General features: G+C 42.0%; 1 protein-coding gene across 2 annotated transcripts in view; it reads left to right on the plus strand.

Annotated features, from left to right (window-relative positions):
* Window positions 1-13,571, plus strand: part of ptprub (protein tyrosine phosphatase receptor type Ub) — a gene marked incomplete at both ends in the record, with an annotated part of 146,356 nt that overhangs the window by 100,678 nt on the left and 32,107 nt on the right. For both annotated transcript variants that reach the window (XM_079228129.1, XM_079228130.1), the window contains 6 exons: window positions 1,276-1,593; window positions 2,980-3,089; window positions 6,056-6,257; window positions 7,660-7,762; window positions 8,249-8,522; window positions 13,251-13,287. In XM_079228129.1, the coding sequence (XP_079084255.1) occupies window positions 1,276-1,593; window positions 2,980-3,089; window positions 6,056-6,257; window positions 7,660-7,762; window positions 8,249-8,522; window positions 13,251-13,287 (1,044 nt within the window). The remainder of the gene's footprint in view (window positions 1-1,275; window positions 1,594-2,979; window positions 3,090-6,055; window positions 6,258-7,659; window positions 7,763-8,248; window positions 8,523-13,250; window positions 13,288-13,571) is intronic.

Consider the following 13,571-nt stretch of genomic DNA (forward strand, 5'->3'; position numbering starts at 1 on the left):
TTAAAAGAATGTCACTACCATTGGCAGTAATACATGAGTATGCATCTGGGTACAGGGATGATGTATCTTATGTTACAGTAGCATGCAAACGTTTGTGTGTCTGACCATGTGTGCATGTACAAATAGATATAAAAAAAGATAAAGAGACAGGGCTTAATAATTATTTTACACAGCGAATGTGTGCGTATCTATGTGTCCTCGCAAGCTACTTTCAAATCCATTTTCTTTGATAATTCTTGTTTTAGTGCATTAGCCCCTGCTAAGTGATGCATTAGCTGCCTTATTTAAGTTCCTTGCACTAATCCGTGCTGCAGTGAGAATTCCACTGAGTGCACGAGTCAGTACAGGAATGAAGACCTTGGCCAGTAACCTCAAACTCCAATGATCTCTCCCTGCACCCCATATCTCTGCTGTCATTACCTGCCTCCCTGGCCCATTACTCAGCACGCCCTATTAAAAGAATAAAGCAATACAATACATTATGGAGCATATTGCTCGACCAAAAGGAGTTGACTGTGTTAATAATGGCCACTGATAAATGCCTCCATTGATACTGAGGATGTCCTTGGCTTAACTCGGCCTCTCTGCAGTTTTTGGACATCCTCCTGAACACTGGCGGGTCTGTGCTTCTGTGTATAGAGACTCTCTTTATCTTTCAGCTTGCCATTACATTTGAGGGGGATATCAAAGACAGAGCTGTTGTTCTTTTCGTCAGAGAAAGTCAGGGTTAACCCAGCAGTGACCAGAATTAACTTGGTGCCTTCTAAAAATACAACTGGCCATTGCAATGACCCAGAAGTAAAAGTGACCAGCGGAAGTGAGTGTCCTTGTAAAGCACTGGCATTTTTTTTTGAGTGTGTGTGGATTAAACCTCAGGGCAAAGAAGTATAACTATTGGAGAGTCAATTTGCTCAGCGACATGGAGGCGGGGACTGGTGGGAGTGCGACAGCAACCCGCAGCCTGTCCAATTAATTAGCACAATTGGCACAAGTTCTTGCTCTGCCATGGGGGATGTGGGCGTGTTGTGCTGACAGCAAACTGTCAACCTCCATGTTGTGGCTGGGGCAATATCGCGGCATCTAGGAGGGAAACAAGCGGAAAAACTGCGAGGGTAGTCCCGGGATCAGTGACAGTGTTATATGAAGGGTATGCCAGGAAAACACATATTTCACAATAACCTGTGGTTTAATTTTCTAGAATTCAGTATTATGCCTTCAGAACTTCCCTAATGTCATTGCTTGCTTTCTTTATTACTCAATCCTCCCCCCTCCCAGAGCCCATGCGTGCATTGCGGGGCCTCGCAGCCACAGATATCCAGTCCAGGCAGTTGTCCCTGCAGTGGGAGAATCTGGCGTTCAACCTGACACGCTGCCACACCTACTCAGTGTCCCTGTGCTACCGCTACACCACGGCGGGAGGCGGCGGAGGCCACAACACCACTGTGCGCGAGTGCCTGGCAGTGGAACACAACGCTTCACGCTTCACACTGCGTGATCTGCCACCCTACCACGGCGTCTATGTCCGTCTGTCACTGGCGAACCCTGAGGGAAAGAAAGAGGGCAGAGAGGTCACCTTTCAGACCGAGGAAGACAGTAAGTCTCTTGTGGAGGTAACGGAAAAGATAGTATGGAAGCAGAGAGGAAAAGGAAACATTACACGTGTCAGAATTGATCTTTTAACGTTAATATGCATTCAGTTACCAGTGTGTTTGGCACACCAAGCTAAAACCAATGCAGTTTAACAACATATTGCAATGGATCCTATTTTTATCAGGAGGTATCAAATTAAAAGATGTTTTTTCTCTAATTTACCACAATTACAGTCTGTATCCTGCAATGAGATTACTACTTTACTGTCACATTAATGCCATGATGGTTGGTTTTGAGGTTTTATGATGTCCTTCAACCTAATATAAGTGGGTACATGTGGGTTAAACATTAGAAATTCATATATAAAAACTGTTTTGTTTCATATGTGCTACATTTGCAACATATTTCCAAACATTAACAACAGCTGCTATGCATATCCTTAAACACAATACAGAGAGGGTGACCATCTGACTGAGGCGGAATCAGCATGACAAAAGATCCATTTCATTTTTAGACGAAAATAACACAACAGAGAAAACATTATATCTGTCTCTCTGGCAACCCTGAGATAGGATTTTGTGCTTATTTCTTATCTCCTATTATTCTTTTGTGCCGCAGCACATCGTCTGCATGGCGGTTGAGGGAGAAATCAATTCTGCCGTGAACAAAAATCTAAACAAACAAGATCTTCAGAAAAGGATCTATACAGTACAGGGAAGGATATAAAAAAAGATCAAGAGCAAATTAAAATGCAATAGAATTTTTTTTTTTACCGAAGTGATTGGATATATATACACACCCACACACATACAGTACATGTCAATTATGAACGCTTCTTCCAAAAGCCTTAATAAGCAACTCTCTCCTCCAGACTAACTCAATTCAAAGGATAACAGTTGACTCAGCTGTTTGGCTCTTGCTTCAGCCTCAGGCCTGATTCTCACATAACAGTCTTTCTCTGTGCAGCGCTCACACAGACCATGGGGACTGGGGCTGCAACCAAATGGCCCAAAAAACTGTTAACAGAGGCTAATGATGAATGTTCACGCATTGACAGCCCTCTCCCTGCCATTCAGAAACAAGTGTGCCAGCAAGTATTTGACATATTCATCGATATATTTCAACTGAAGATTGATATAAAATGATCGCCTGCTTCTTAGAGTGTATTTCTCTTGTCTGTGTTGCGGTTACATAATTAATGCAGTTCATAAATTAACTGTGTCCTTATCTGATGTTCTGTGCCTGCTGCTCTCTCGTCTGAGTGTCTCATGTGGTGCATTGTTCTGAGCTACTGTGACATTCACTTCTGTGATATTGACAGGAAAAGCTCACCGGGGGATTAGCGCTTCAATTTCCCCGACAAATGTTTGTTCTGTCAATTTCTTACAGTTCCCGGAGGCATAGCGCCAGAGTCGCTCACCTTTACCCCGCTGGATGACATGATCTTCCTGAAGTGGGAGGAGCCCGTTGAGCCCAATGGCCTTATTACCCAATATGAGGTGAGCTCAGAGATTTAAAGATGGTCAGCATGGTTAGCTTAATTGTTAGTTTAGTTGACTTACTTGGACAAGCAAGGTTTAGATTTATGCTTCACTGTTTATTGAAACAGTATTTTTGACTTTTAACGTTACTAAAGGAAAGGCCTTAAGGATGAGGACTAACCAATAATCTAATCCAATAACGTGCAGTACAGAGACGCTAATGTACTCTAATATAAAGTAGTTGCATCCAGTAAGGTGTCCTTAACGGTAAATACTGGTAAACACTTCACAATTATTACTTTTTTCTTTTCTTTACGTAACCTGTTACCCCACACAATGTCACACACAATGTCAGGTAATGCTAACCATCTCCCTTGATCTGTAGGCAAGTTAGCTGGACATGCATTAGCTCTGCCTTTGCACTTTCAGTTATTGCAGATAAACACACTAATACACTTTTGAATCCATTTCTTCATCTTTTTCTCTTGTGTGTTTTGGTTCTGGAACAGCTATAGCATTTAAAAATGTCTAGGAGTCTATTTTTAATTTATTTTTCAAATACAAGTAATGCTAATTCAAATTGTTATGCCATCATTGATTAAAAGTCCATTAACTTTTAAAAAACAACCTATTTTTAGGCCCTTTCCTTGAAAATTGCATACCCAAACTAAAAAGGGTGAATCTCTGCAAACATTCGGGCTATTTGAATAATTTGGCTGTTATAATAAAAGGTACACATGTGAGATTTTCTTCAAATGTGTAAATATCAGTATATATGTTCCTGGTTAAGAGTGAATGAAGATGACACACAGAAAAAAATGAAAAGGTTTCAGGTCCGCCTAGAAAAAAAGCACTTTCAGGATGATTATTTCTTTGAAATGATGCAGCTATAAGAAAAAACATTGGGGCACACATTTGTGCACATCTGTGACATTTACATTTTCTCATGTACCAAACCATGTATTTCACTTGTATATTCCTTATGGAGTTCAATACATCCAAATACAGCAGTTTGGGGCTTTTATTTTCATAAAGCAAGCTATGATTTACAGCTTTATATAACAATCGCTCAGTCTCCCCCCTAAGGGGGGGATTGGTTTTTAAAAGGTTAAGTGAACAGAAAAGTTAAAATTTGACCATCTGCAACTCCATGTCAACTGTGCAAACATCAGCTGAGGAAGATGACGCCACACTAAATTGACCTTGTGTTCAGATGGTTTGGTCAGCGAGAGTGTTTTTGGTTTTCTGCAGCTATAGGTGCAGTGTGTTGTTATGTCACTTTTTATACTCAAACTGCACACAGACAGAACGTCCAGTCGCATTTGTATTTTAAATCTCAAGCAACATTATATAACGTTAGCATGCTCCTGTAACTGAAATGTGCCTTTTCCTTTGGTATTGGTGTGCCCAGTGCAAAATTACTTTCCTCTCTATTTGGTGAGTCATTATCTTCAACTGCCACTGCAATTGGCAAAGTACAGGCATGTGTTTCATCAGCGAACCACTCTGCTCCACTTTGTATTCTTCCTCACCCAACCATTTAGCGCATGGTGCGCTTTGCCCACGTGTACGAAGAAAAAAAGCAGCAATACTCTGATTTGCTGTGACTGACCTTGTGCACTTGGCCAAGCCCCATCACTTAACACTGGTTTTGTGCCATTAAAACAGAGCCCTGTGTCAGGCCTTATGCTTAGCCAGATAATGATTTTGGATTTTCTATGTACCCTCTGTCTGCGGTGAGCCGTCAGTGGGCCTGCCTACCTATCCTCAAGCCTTTTTTCCTTGGCTTCAATTGCAACGCCGCCTCAAGGATATTATTAAATGGGATCTGTGGTTTGACATATGAAGTGGAGAATGCACAGGATCTGTGAGTGTGTTGAACTTTCTGAGCTAATGTAGAAGGCTTTATACAGAGCTGTAAAAGAATCCTCTTCATTTCTCTCAGATTAAACCATTGACCACTGTCTGAGCCCATCGGCCGCCATGCTGTTCTGCAAGCCCTGCTCGCTGCTCCTCGCACTGTCAGACATCTTTTATGTCTGCCTTTGTAGAGGAAGCACAGAGGTTTGTGTTTAGTCACTGGATGGCTCCTAATTCTATCTCCACACTAAGGAGGCATGAGCAGGCATTAAGCTCTTCTATGATAATCAGCAAAGCCTTTGGTTTGGCTCGAGTGGCATCTTCTCTGTGTGTGTGTGTGTGTGTGTGTGTGTGTGTGTGTGTGTGTGTGTGTGTGTGTGTGTGTGTACAGCATGCACATGAGCAGTGACTGTGTGTTCATTCCTTGAACGAAGTGGCTCCATCCCGGCCCTAATGTACTGTATATCCTAATATGTTCACCCTTGTCTGATTGCAGTAAGGTCGTCTCATTTAGCTCTCCACTATTTCACAGAGTATAAGTGGAAATTCTCATGAGAGTACTGTGAAGGCAAATCACCTCTTGAGGAAAAACTTCATAAAATATTTCACTTTTAAAGGACGCTCATGAACAGCAATTCTTGAGTTTTAATTAAAGAGTTAATTAAACTCATAAACACTTTAGCGCTTTTGATTTAAACACTTGAATTCAGTTTTTTACTGCGTGGCGTCCTCGGTCCATGGCCTTTTATAATGCATTACTTAGTCTGACAATCATTTACCACTCACAATACTTTTGAAAAATCGCAGGTTGCTTGTTTGACTTTGACTTTACAGTGCCAGTGCCAATCAAGTCCTACAGTATTCCTCTGAAAATATAAAAGGTACAAGAGCAATTAGCACATTGATTTAGAGAAGCAAATTAATTTCTGAGTGAAGTGGATCGTATCAATCAGCCAGTCAAATGACTTTTCATGACAGAGCTGTTTGAGTTATTGACCTCTGCAGATCAGTATGAATTTATCACTCGAAATTGGTTACCAGCTGCAATAATGAGGCTTAAAAATCAGTGATAAGGTGACTCTGGTTTCTACGATGTTACCCTGAGACCGTCTTGTTTTCAACAGATAAGTTACCAGAGCATTGAGTCGTCTGATCCAGGCATCAACGTCCCGGGGCCAAGAAGAACTGTGTCCAAGATGAAGAATGAGACCTACCACATGTTCTCCAACCTCCACCCAGGAACTACTTACCTCATCTCAGTTCGAGCGCGCACCGTCAAGGGCTTCGGGCAGACCGCCCTCACAGAAATCACCACTAACATCTCAGGTATTAGCGCCACTCACTGACTGAGCATGTGTGCTTGCGAGGGAGGGGTGAAAGCTGCCTTGAGATTGTAAAACAGAAAGGGAAACGGGCCGCCTCTCCATATAAAGCGTGTGCCGTCACCGCCTATCACTGATGCGCCACGCCAGGTGCAACACCAGACTTATCCTATAATTAGGATCCGAGTTTTCTCTCTTTTGACCTTCACATCGTTCTTCTCTTGCAGGGGCAAAACTACTGCTCCCAGAGTGTAAGAGCTATTTTCCATTGTCTCCCCAAACTCCTGACACACTGTCATCTCACAGTCCTCGAGACATAAATTAACTCGTAGGAAGCAGAGAAATGCCACAGAGGGGGGACTCTGCTGTGTGTTGCGTATAAAGAAAGATGCAGTACATTCCCGGGACCAGAGTGTCACTTCCGAGAGTCTCAGAGCTTATTACTGGTGATAGAAAACCAGCATCGGTGTTTCTATTTCCTCCTAATGATGCATTTGTGCTTGTTAAGGGATGGGATTACGCCCCTCAGGAACGCACAGCACAGCCACTCCCACCCTTCCACGCTCACACATTTATTCACTCCTTCTGCCCCCGTCTCTTTACAGAGGGAGGGGTTGGTTTAATTATAGATTTAGTGCACAATCACTGCTCACTGGCTGTGTGTCAGACAGGACGCCGGCACAAAGCCAGACCGCAGATGAAGTCCAAAAGTCTTTGCAGATCATCCTCAACCTCCTCCACTGGCCCACGGTGCAGAACATTCACTTACACTGAGTGTCTCTCAAATCTGCACTGACAGCGAGCAAACACTGAACACCTTTCAACAGCTACTACTGTCAGCATCTTCAAGCAATACCCACCGCAGAGTATCCAACTACACACATTTCCTCATTCGCCCATACACTTAGAGACGTGTGCACCACCGTGGCTGACACACAACCATCCTTCAAACAGACGTTATCTGGCAGCAGGCATCAAACCCTCTTTTAGTTCGACAAACCTCAACAGACCTTTAATGTCAACAAATGCACATTGAGTTTCCCTTAATGCTTCACCTTAATTGATGTCAGCTCTTCTCTGCTGCGGCATAAGCAAACCGCTTTTTAATAAGATAATCATTGATTCCTCGTGAATAGTTTGCTCTCCTTCGCCTCACTAACTGACTACTGATATGAAAGAGAAATGTGCCGCCACATCTCCAGGGAGGAGCATGACTTTGGCCACAACCTTTCAAGTGAGAAACTCTGTAAATTTAGTGTCACACACATGAGGCATAATTGGACAAGTAGAAGGAAAATGCAGACAGTGTACTCAGTATGAGGATATGGGTATTGGGTATATTAGCACTGAGATGGCTCAGAGACGTATGTTAAAAATGGCCAATATGTGCGTTTCTGTGTCCACAGCTCCGACGTTTGATTACGGAGACATGCCGTCCCCCCTGAGCGAGACGGAGAGCACCATTACTGTCCTGTTGCGCCCCGCCCAAGGCAGAGGGGCGCCTGTCAGGTGAGAAAATCATCTCAAATGTTACATATCGTCACCCTACTAAAATAATGGCCTAAGTGATTTTTTGACAAAAATGATGTTCTTGCTTAAATCATCTCCTCATGATAGTGGCCACCTCTGGTAAAATCGCCGACATCCTCAGTTGAACAGATCATGTGATTCTACCCCTGTAGTATAACGGCCTATGTCATGTGACTTAGGCCATTTTATTTTGCCTAAGTCAAACAAGACAATCGGACTTAGGCAAATTTACAAGCTTTTTAATAATGCATTTTGAAGCTAGCATTTAAACTAGCAATTTAGTTAGCATTTTTGTCAATGAAAATCTCATTTGAACATAATATTAGTAATCATAACACCATTTGATCGGTATTACAGTATGCCTGTTGTGCAGTGTCTAGAGGCAGCTTGAGCAGGTGACGATATTCAATCTTTGTTAATGCTAAACACGGCTTACTTAAAGGTGCACACCCACTCTGTGTCCAGTACATACCAGGTGGTGGTTGAAGAGGAGATGGTGAAGAAAGTAAAGAGAGAGTTGGGGCTTCAGGAGTGTTTCCCGTTGCCCATGTCCCACGGGGAGGCGCAGGCCCGGGGCACGCCGCACTACTACACAGCCGAGCTGCCGCCCAGCAGCCTCCCAGAGGCCAGTCCCTTCACTGTGGGCGACAATCACACGTACAACGGCTACTGGAACAGCCCTTTGGACCCACGCAAAAGCTACCTTGTCTACTTCCAGGCTATGAGCAACTTCAGAGGGGTGAGTGACTGTTAACTCCCACCAGCGGTGCAGCAGATCTGGCAACGCTCCATGTAGACTCTAGTGTTCAGAATAATGAGCGAGTGTTGTTAATGAGTGTCTGTATTTACTAATGCTATGGTTGTGTCTGGAGGACAATTGGCATTGTCTGGGCTCGCAACCCCTTGAAAGAGTATGTGTGCCATGAATGGGGTTGTTGCATGAAAACAGATTGAGCTGGCGGTGTAACAGGGAATTACTTGCAATTACTTACAGCTAGCAAAGCTGTGATTAGCTGGAATTACTCAAAGTCAACAACGGACTTCACTTCTCTGTGATTTTCTATTTTCTGTGCTTTTCGTATTCGGTCCTATTCTATTCTTCTTTTGTCCTTTTTGTTGTTGCCTCATGCCCTTCGTTCAATGGCCCTTTCATGAATGCCCTTATCTATTCATCTCTTTCTTTACCTAATCAGTTGAGTATTTCTAGACCGCGGTAAACCTGGCTTGAAGCGTTTACATTTCAGGGTTTGTCTAAATGACAGAAACTTTGTGAATGCTGGTGGTAGACCTTGTTAGTCGAGAAGCAGTGTGTTATTTTACACAGTTATGTTGTTTCATTTTCAATTAAACACTCTTGTGCACACAAAGCCCTCCAGTCTCCAGTCAGACCCAGAGGACGCCACATTACCTTTCCAAATTCCATTACAGGAAGAATTGCTACCTGGGTGAGGCAATTACTTAAAGATAATTGGGCACAGGTGCAGATGATCAGAGGTAGAGCGCCGCTGCTTTAATCTTCACAGACCGAGCCGAGGGCTGTTGCCATAGGTAATGGAGCCCTGTGTGATCATCATGTGGGAATAAACTCATGCAAGCTGGGCTACTGGTCTGTGCGACCTTTTCGAGTCCTGTCGGTGGTTAAAGTCCCATTGACACCAGTAGGATCTTTTTCCAACCCAGTGGAGAAATACACGGTGGTAGTGCAGTGTGAGCACTTCACACAACTAGGCTACTAAGCATGGGATTAGATTGGGGAGGCCTGGCTTTACCGGCGGATGGGATTAGGTTTTGTTTTGCCTGGCAGGAGGCCAGCATCCATGACCCACAATGAGTGGAAACACAGTGCCAAATCACACAGCCAACACTGTCCCCACTCGTTCAAACACGGCTGCCTTCGCCTGGAAATACAGTCACAGTCACAGCTGAAATCTGGCCATCAGTGTTGTGTTGGGACTACAGTACTGGAAGCATTCCTCTTGAAGGAACCACAGGGTGCCGGGGGGGAAGGAACTTCATTTTCATGGCTGCACACAGATAGATAGATGGATGGATGGATAGATAGATACTGTATTCATCCCCAAGGGGACATGTGTTGACATGTGTGACATGTTGCAGCAGCAAGCAAAGTTTCAGAGAAGACACAAAAATATTAGGTATGAAAAATACTCAATATATACAACAAAACAGCAGAGTGTATTACATTTCAGAAAATCAAACAATAAAGAAAGTGCAAAAATGCAAAATATATAGTGCTAGGGCTATTGATGTTGATTCAATTGACGGAGGATGAAAACAAATGTTTTATTCAAAAAAAAAAATGACAAAATGGAAAACATAATTACAGATGCTGCTTTATTGTAGGGTCACTGTGTTTGTTGTGGGTGCAGTTTGCTCTGTTTTAGGCACAATACATTTTGTTTTTGGAATGCCAGCTCAATTCAGTCAGTGCAAGCAGTCCTGCTAGTCGTTGGGCATATAACCAATCGACAGCAATTCAGAGGACATGTCACAGCACTGCTATGACAACATGAACATGACACATGAAAAAGTGCTAATTACAGAAATCAAGATAACATAAAAGAGCATAACATAACAGCAATTAAACTAACAGACCAACAAGATTATACATTATGACACTGATGACTTTTTGTTTTGCCTGTTAATTATATTATTTCCATAACAGATTTATTTAAAAGAGTTAATGAGAATGTTTGACTCGTGCAGCCTGTATGAACTGGAATGCTGTGATTTAATGTGTTTTGTGTCTTCCTTTGTTTTTTTGTCTTCCTGCTTATCCTCTGTGTGCAATTATGTATTTCAGGCCTTTTACATTTTCACACTCATTTTATCACAAAAATGTAGGCCAAAACAGAGAGTTTTAGCATCCTAAATGAGATTTTGTACGGGAGCATGAATGCATTTAGCATATTTATGTACTGTGGGGTATTTTTATAGTGGGATTTTATTCAGAAGATGGAAACATAATTACTTTATGCTCACTCTTTGTTGAAGAAGGGGAAAAGAAACTGTTACCTGTTCTTGAACTGAAAGGGTAGCTGGCATTAAAAGTCGTCACACATTTACTTGGATAAAACAATTGCAGATAAGGGTTTCTGCATCTGGAAGTGGCGATGAAGTTGTCATTTAAGGTATTTGCCCCCTGAACACCTTATCAAAACACACATTGTCAGCCTATACATGTTATCATTTGATTAGTTAGTGCATGAAATCAAAGTCTGTGTGGTCTGTTTAAGTATAAGTGGTTTTCTGGAATGTGTTTGTGTGAAATAACAATGCCTCTAATCCACTACAACTGTGACAGCAGTGGGACTAGTTTGAACAGTATATGGGGCCCATAATATTTGGCATTTACCCATGCTAATTATCTGGAGAGTGACTGTCAAGCCTCTTTAATTGCTTTGATGGATTCATCTAAAGAAGGACTTGAAATACTGTGGATACACTGCAGCTTTGCAGGTCACAGCATCGTCATTCATAACATGGACACTTGCATCTCCCAGCTTCACACGCACAAGCACACACATTGTAAAAGCCTTGAGTGTGTGCCGTAGAGCCCCGCGTTGCATGTTGGCATTTGAGTTTTGTATTTAGAGCTGCCAGGAGCAGGCCGGCCCCTCTGGCGTGACCAGACGTGTGATGCGAGTCCCGCAATCTGGAGCCGGCCGGTCGACTCTTCTGCCGAGCCGGCACACGACGATTCAAAACGTGCATGTGACAGACGTTCGCGTCTATCCATCACAACAGACTATTTCTTTCTTTTTTTTGCAGTCAAAATGTGTGTGTCTTAATTTGCCAAAGCTAAAAAAAAGATTGAACGCAAGGTTTCCAATGCCGTCTCCGTGCGAAAGGCAGGTTCAGATGAATCAGCTTTTTGTTGATGGATAATGCTTTTCTCCTCAAAAATCCATAGTCACATACAGCAAAAATGCAATATAAAGCCATTTGACTCATGATTATTAATGCAAACAATCAGGTAATCAGGAGAAATTGCGATTAAATATTGATTGAGAATTCAGTTTTCAGCCTGTTTTACATCAGCGATCCCTAAACGTTTCACCTGGCACCTTCATCACGTCCAATATTTGTATTTGTCCAATACTTTGATTTATGACCAAATATCTAATTATGATATCTTGGCATGGTAAAGATTATACCTGCATAGCATGGTAGCATTAGTACGTTAGCATTGCCATGGTGAGCATGGTAGGACGCTGATGTCACAATACAGAGTTAATAAGGACTGAGTGAAGAACGTAGTAATAACATATGTCTGTGTGTGTCTTGTGTTCAAAATGTGACTTGAGTAATTGTACTTTCTTACTTTCCACCACTGATGTGAACAACAAAATGCAAAAAAAATCCCCAAATTATAGTTATTAAATGAAAAGGCAATGCACTGACAATTGTTCCATTGGATTTTACCATGCTGCACTGTAAATAGAGTTTATTTCTGATAGCTCACAGTACAGGCATATCAATAAAAGAGGACAACAAAGAGCATTTAATAATGGGAAAAATATATACTGTCTGTTTGAGTCCTGGCGGTTTATTTGTGAAAATGAAATAACAGTCTGTCTGACAAATAACATGTTTGTCTACAGCCTGGGTGTGTATTTTCAAATCAAACCACCATGTTAAGAACTTGTTTAAGTGTCTGTCAGTGTGAAATGGATTTTCAATTAAAAGAAAAAAAAGCTATTTAACTGGAGTTTGAGGAAAGTGCTCTTTGCTCATTTCCGAATGTGCATATTTGCATAATTGCCCCATAATGCCTGAATTAGCATCTGTAAATCTTAATTTGATAATGCATGTCCTCCAAGTGTTGGCAGGATGGAATTGGATTACAGTCTTGGATCTCATTAGTGCTGTTTGACAAAGGTCCTTTTCATAATACTGAGATGTCATCAGTGGAATTTGAATAAAATTAATTCCTTTTCATAGTGGTGCACTGGTCTGGATCCCTCCTCTTAATTATGCTTTCTCCCTTTCAACTCTAATATTTTCTCCTTCAGCAAGAATATCCCATCTCTTTCTCAAATTTTAAACACTTTGTAATCTCATATCGTCATCAATAGGACTCTTAACTCTGAGGTGATTTGTTCTTTTTCTCTGAATATGTTTTCCCTGCATAGTTTATCTTGTCTATATCATAAAGTAAATGATGTTGTTTTCTTCTTCAGTGAAGCGTAGTGCAACCCACTCATGTTTAGCCATTTGAATATTTAGTCAGAGACATTAAACACTGTGGTTCCTCACCTGTTTACTCTTTAATGTTCATTCAATGTGTGTTTTTTCTGCTGTGGTCATATTTGTAATGTGATATATATATATACACGTCTCTGTCTCAGCTCGGTATTTCCCGTCATACTCTTTCCTTTTATCACATCTCTTTTACGCAAAATGCAAAGCGGCGCCGCTCCCTCTGATGTCGTTCTTTCTCTTTCAGGAATCCAGAATAAACTGCATCCGCATCGCTCGCAAAGGTAATTCAACACAAACATATTTCTCTCCCACAAACACTGTGACCTTGACTGAATTTGCCTGCATCGTTTCTGACTGCTTCGTGCTGTCGTCTACTCTCTCATTGTTGTTGGGTGAGAAATTAAGAGTGTGATCTTAACGGTATTGTTTTTGTTTCGTCAATACTGCATCTCTACTCACCTTGCTCTCAAGTACAAAGGTGGGGATCTGGACACATTTTCTCTGAGTGGTCTTGGTTGTTTAGCAGTGGGCCTCTGAGAAAAGGGCAACAAGCAGAGAGGGGTTT

Source organism: Taurulus bubalis, assembly GCF_910589615.1.
Source record: "Taurulus bubalis genome assembly, chromosome: 12".
Taxonomy (NCBI): Eukaryota; Metazoa; Chordata; class Actinopteri; order Perciformes; family Cottidae; genus Taurulus; species Taurulus bubalis.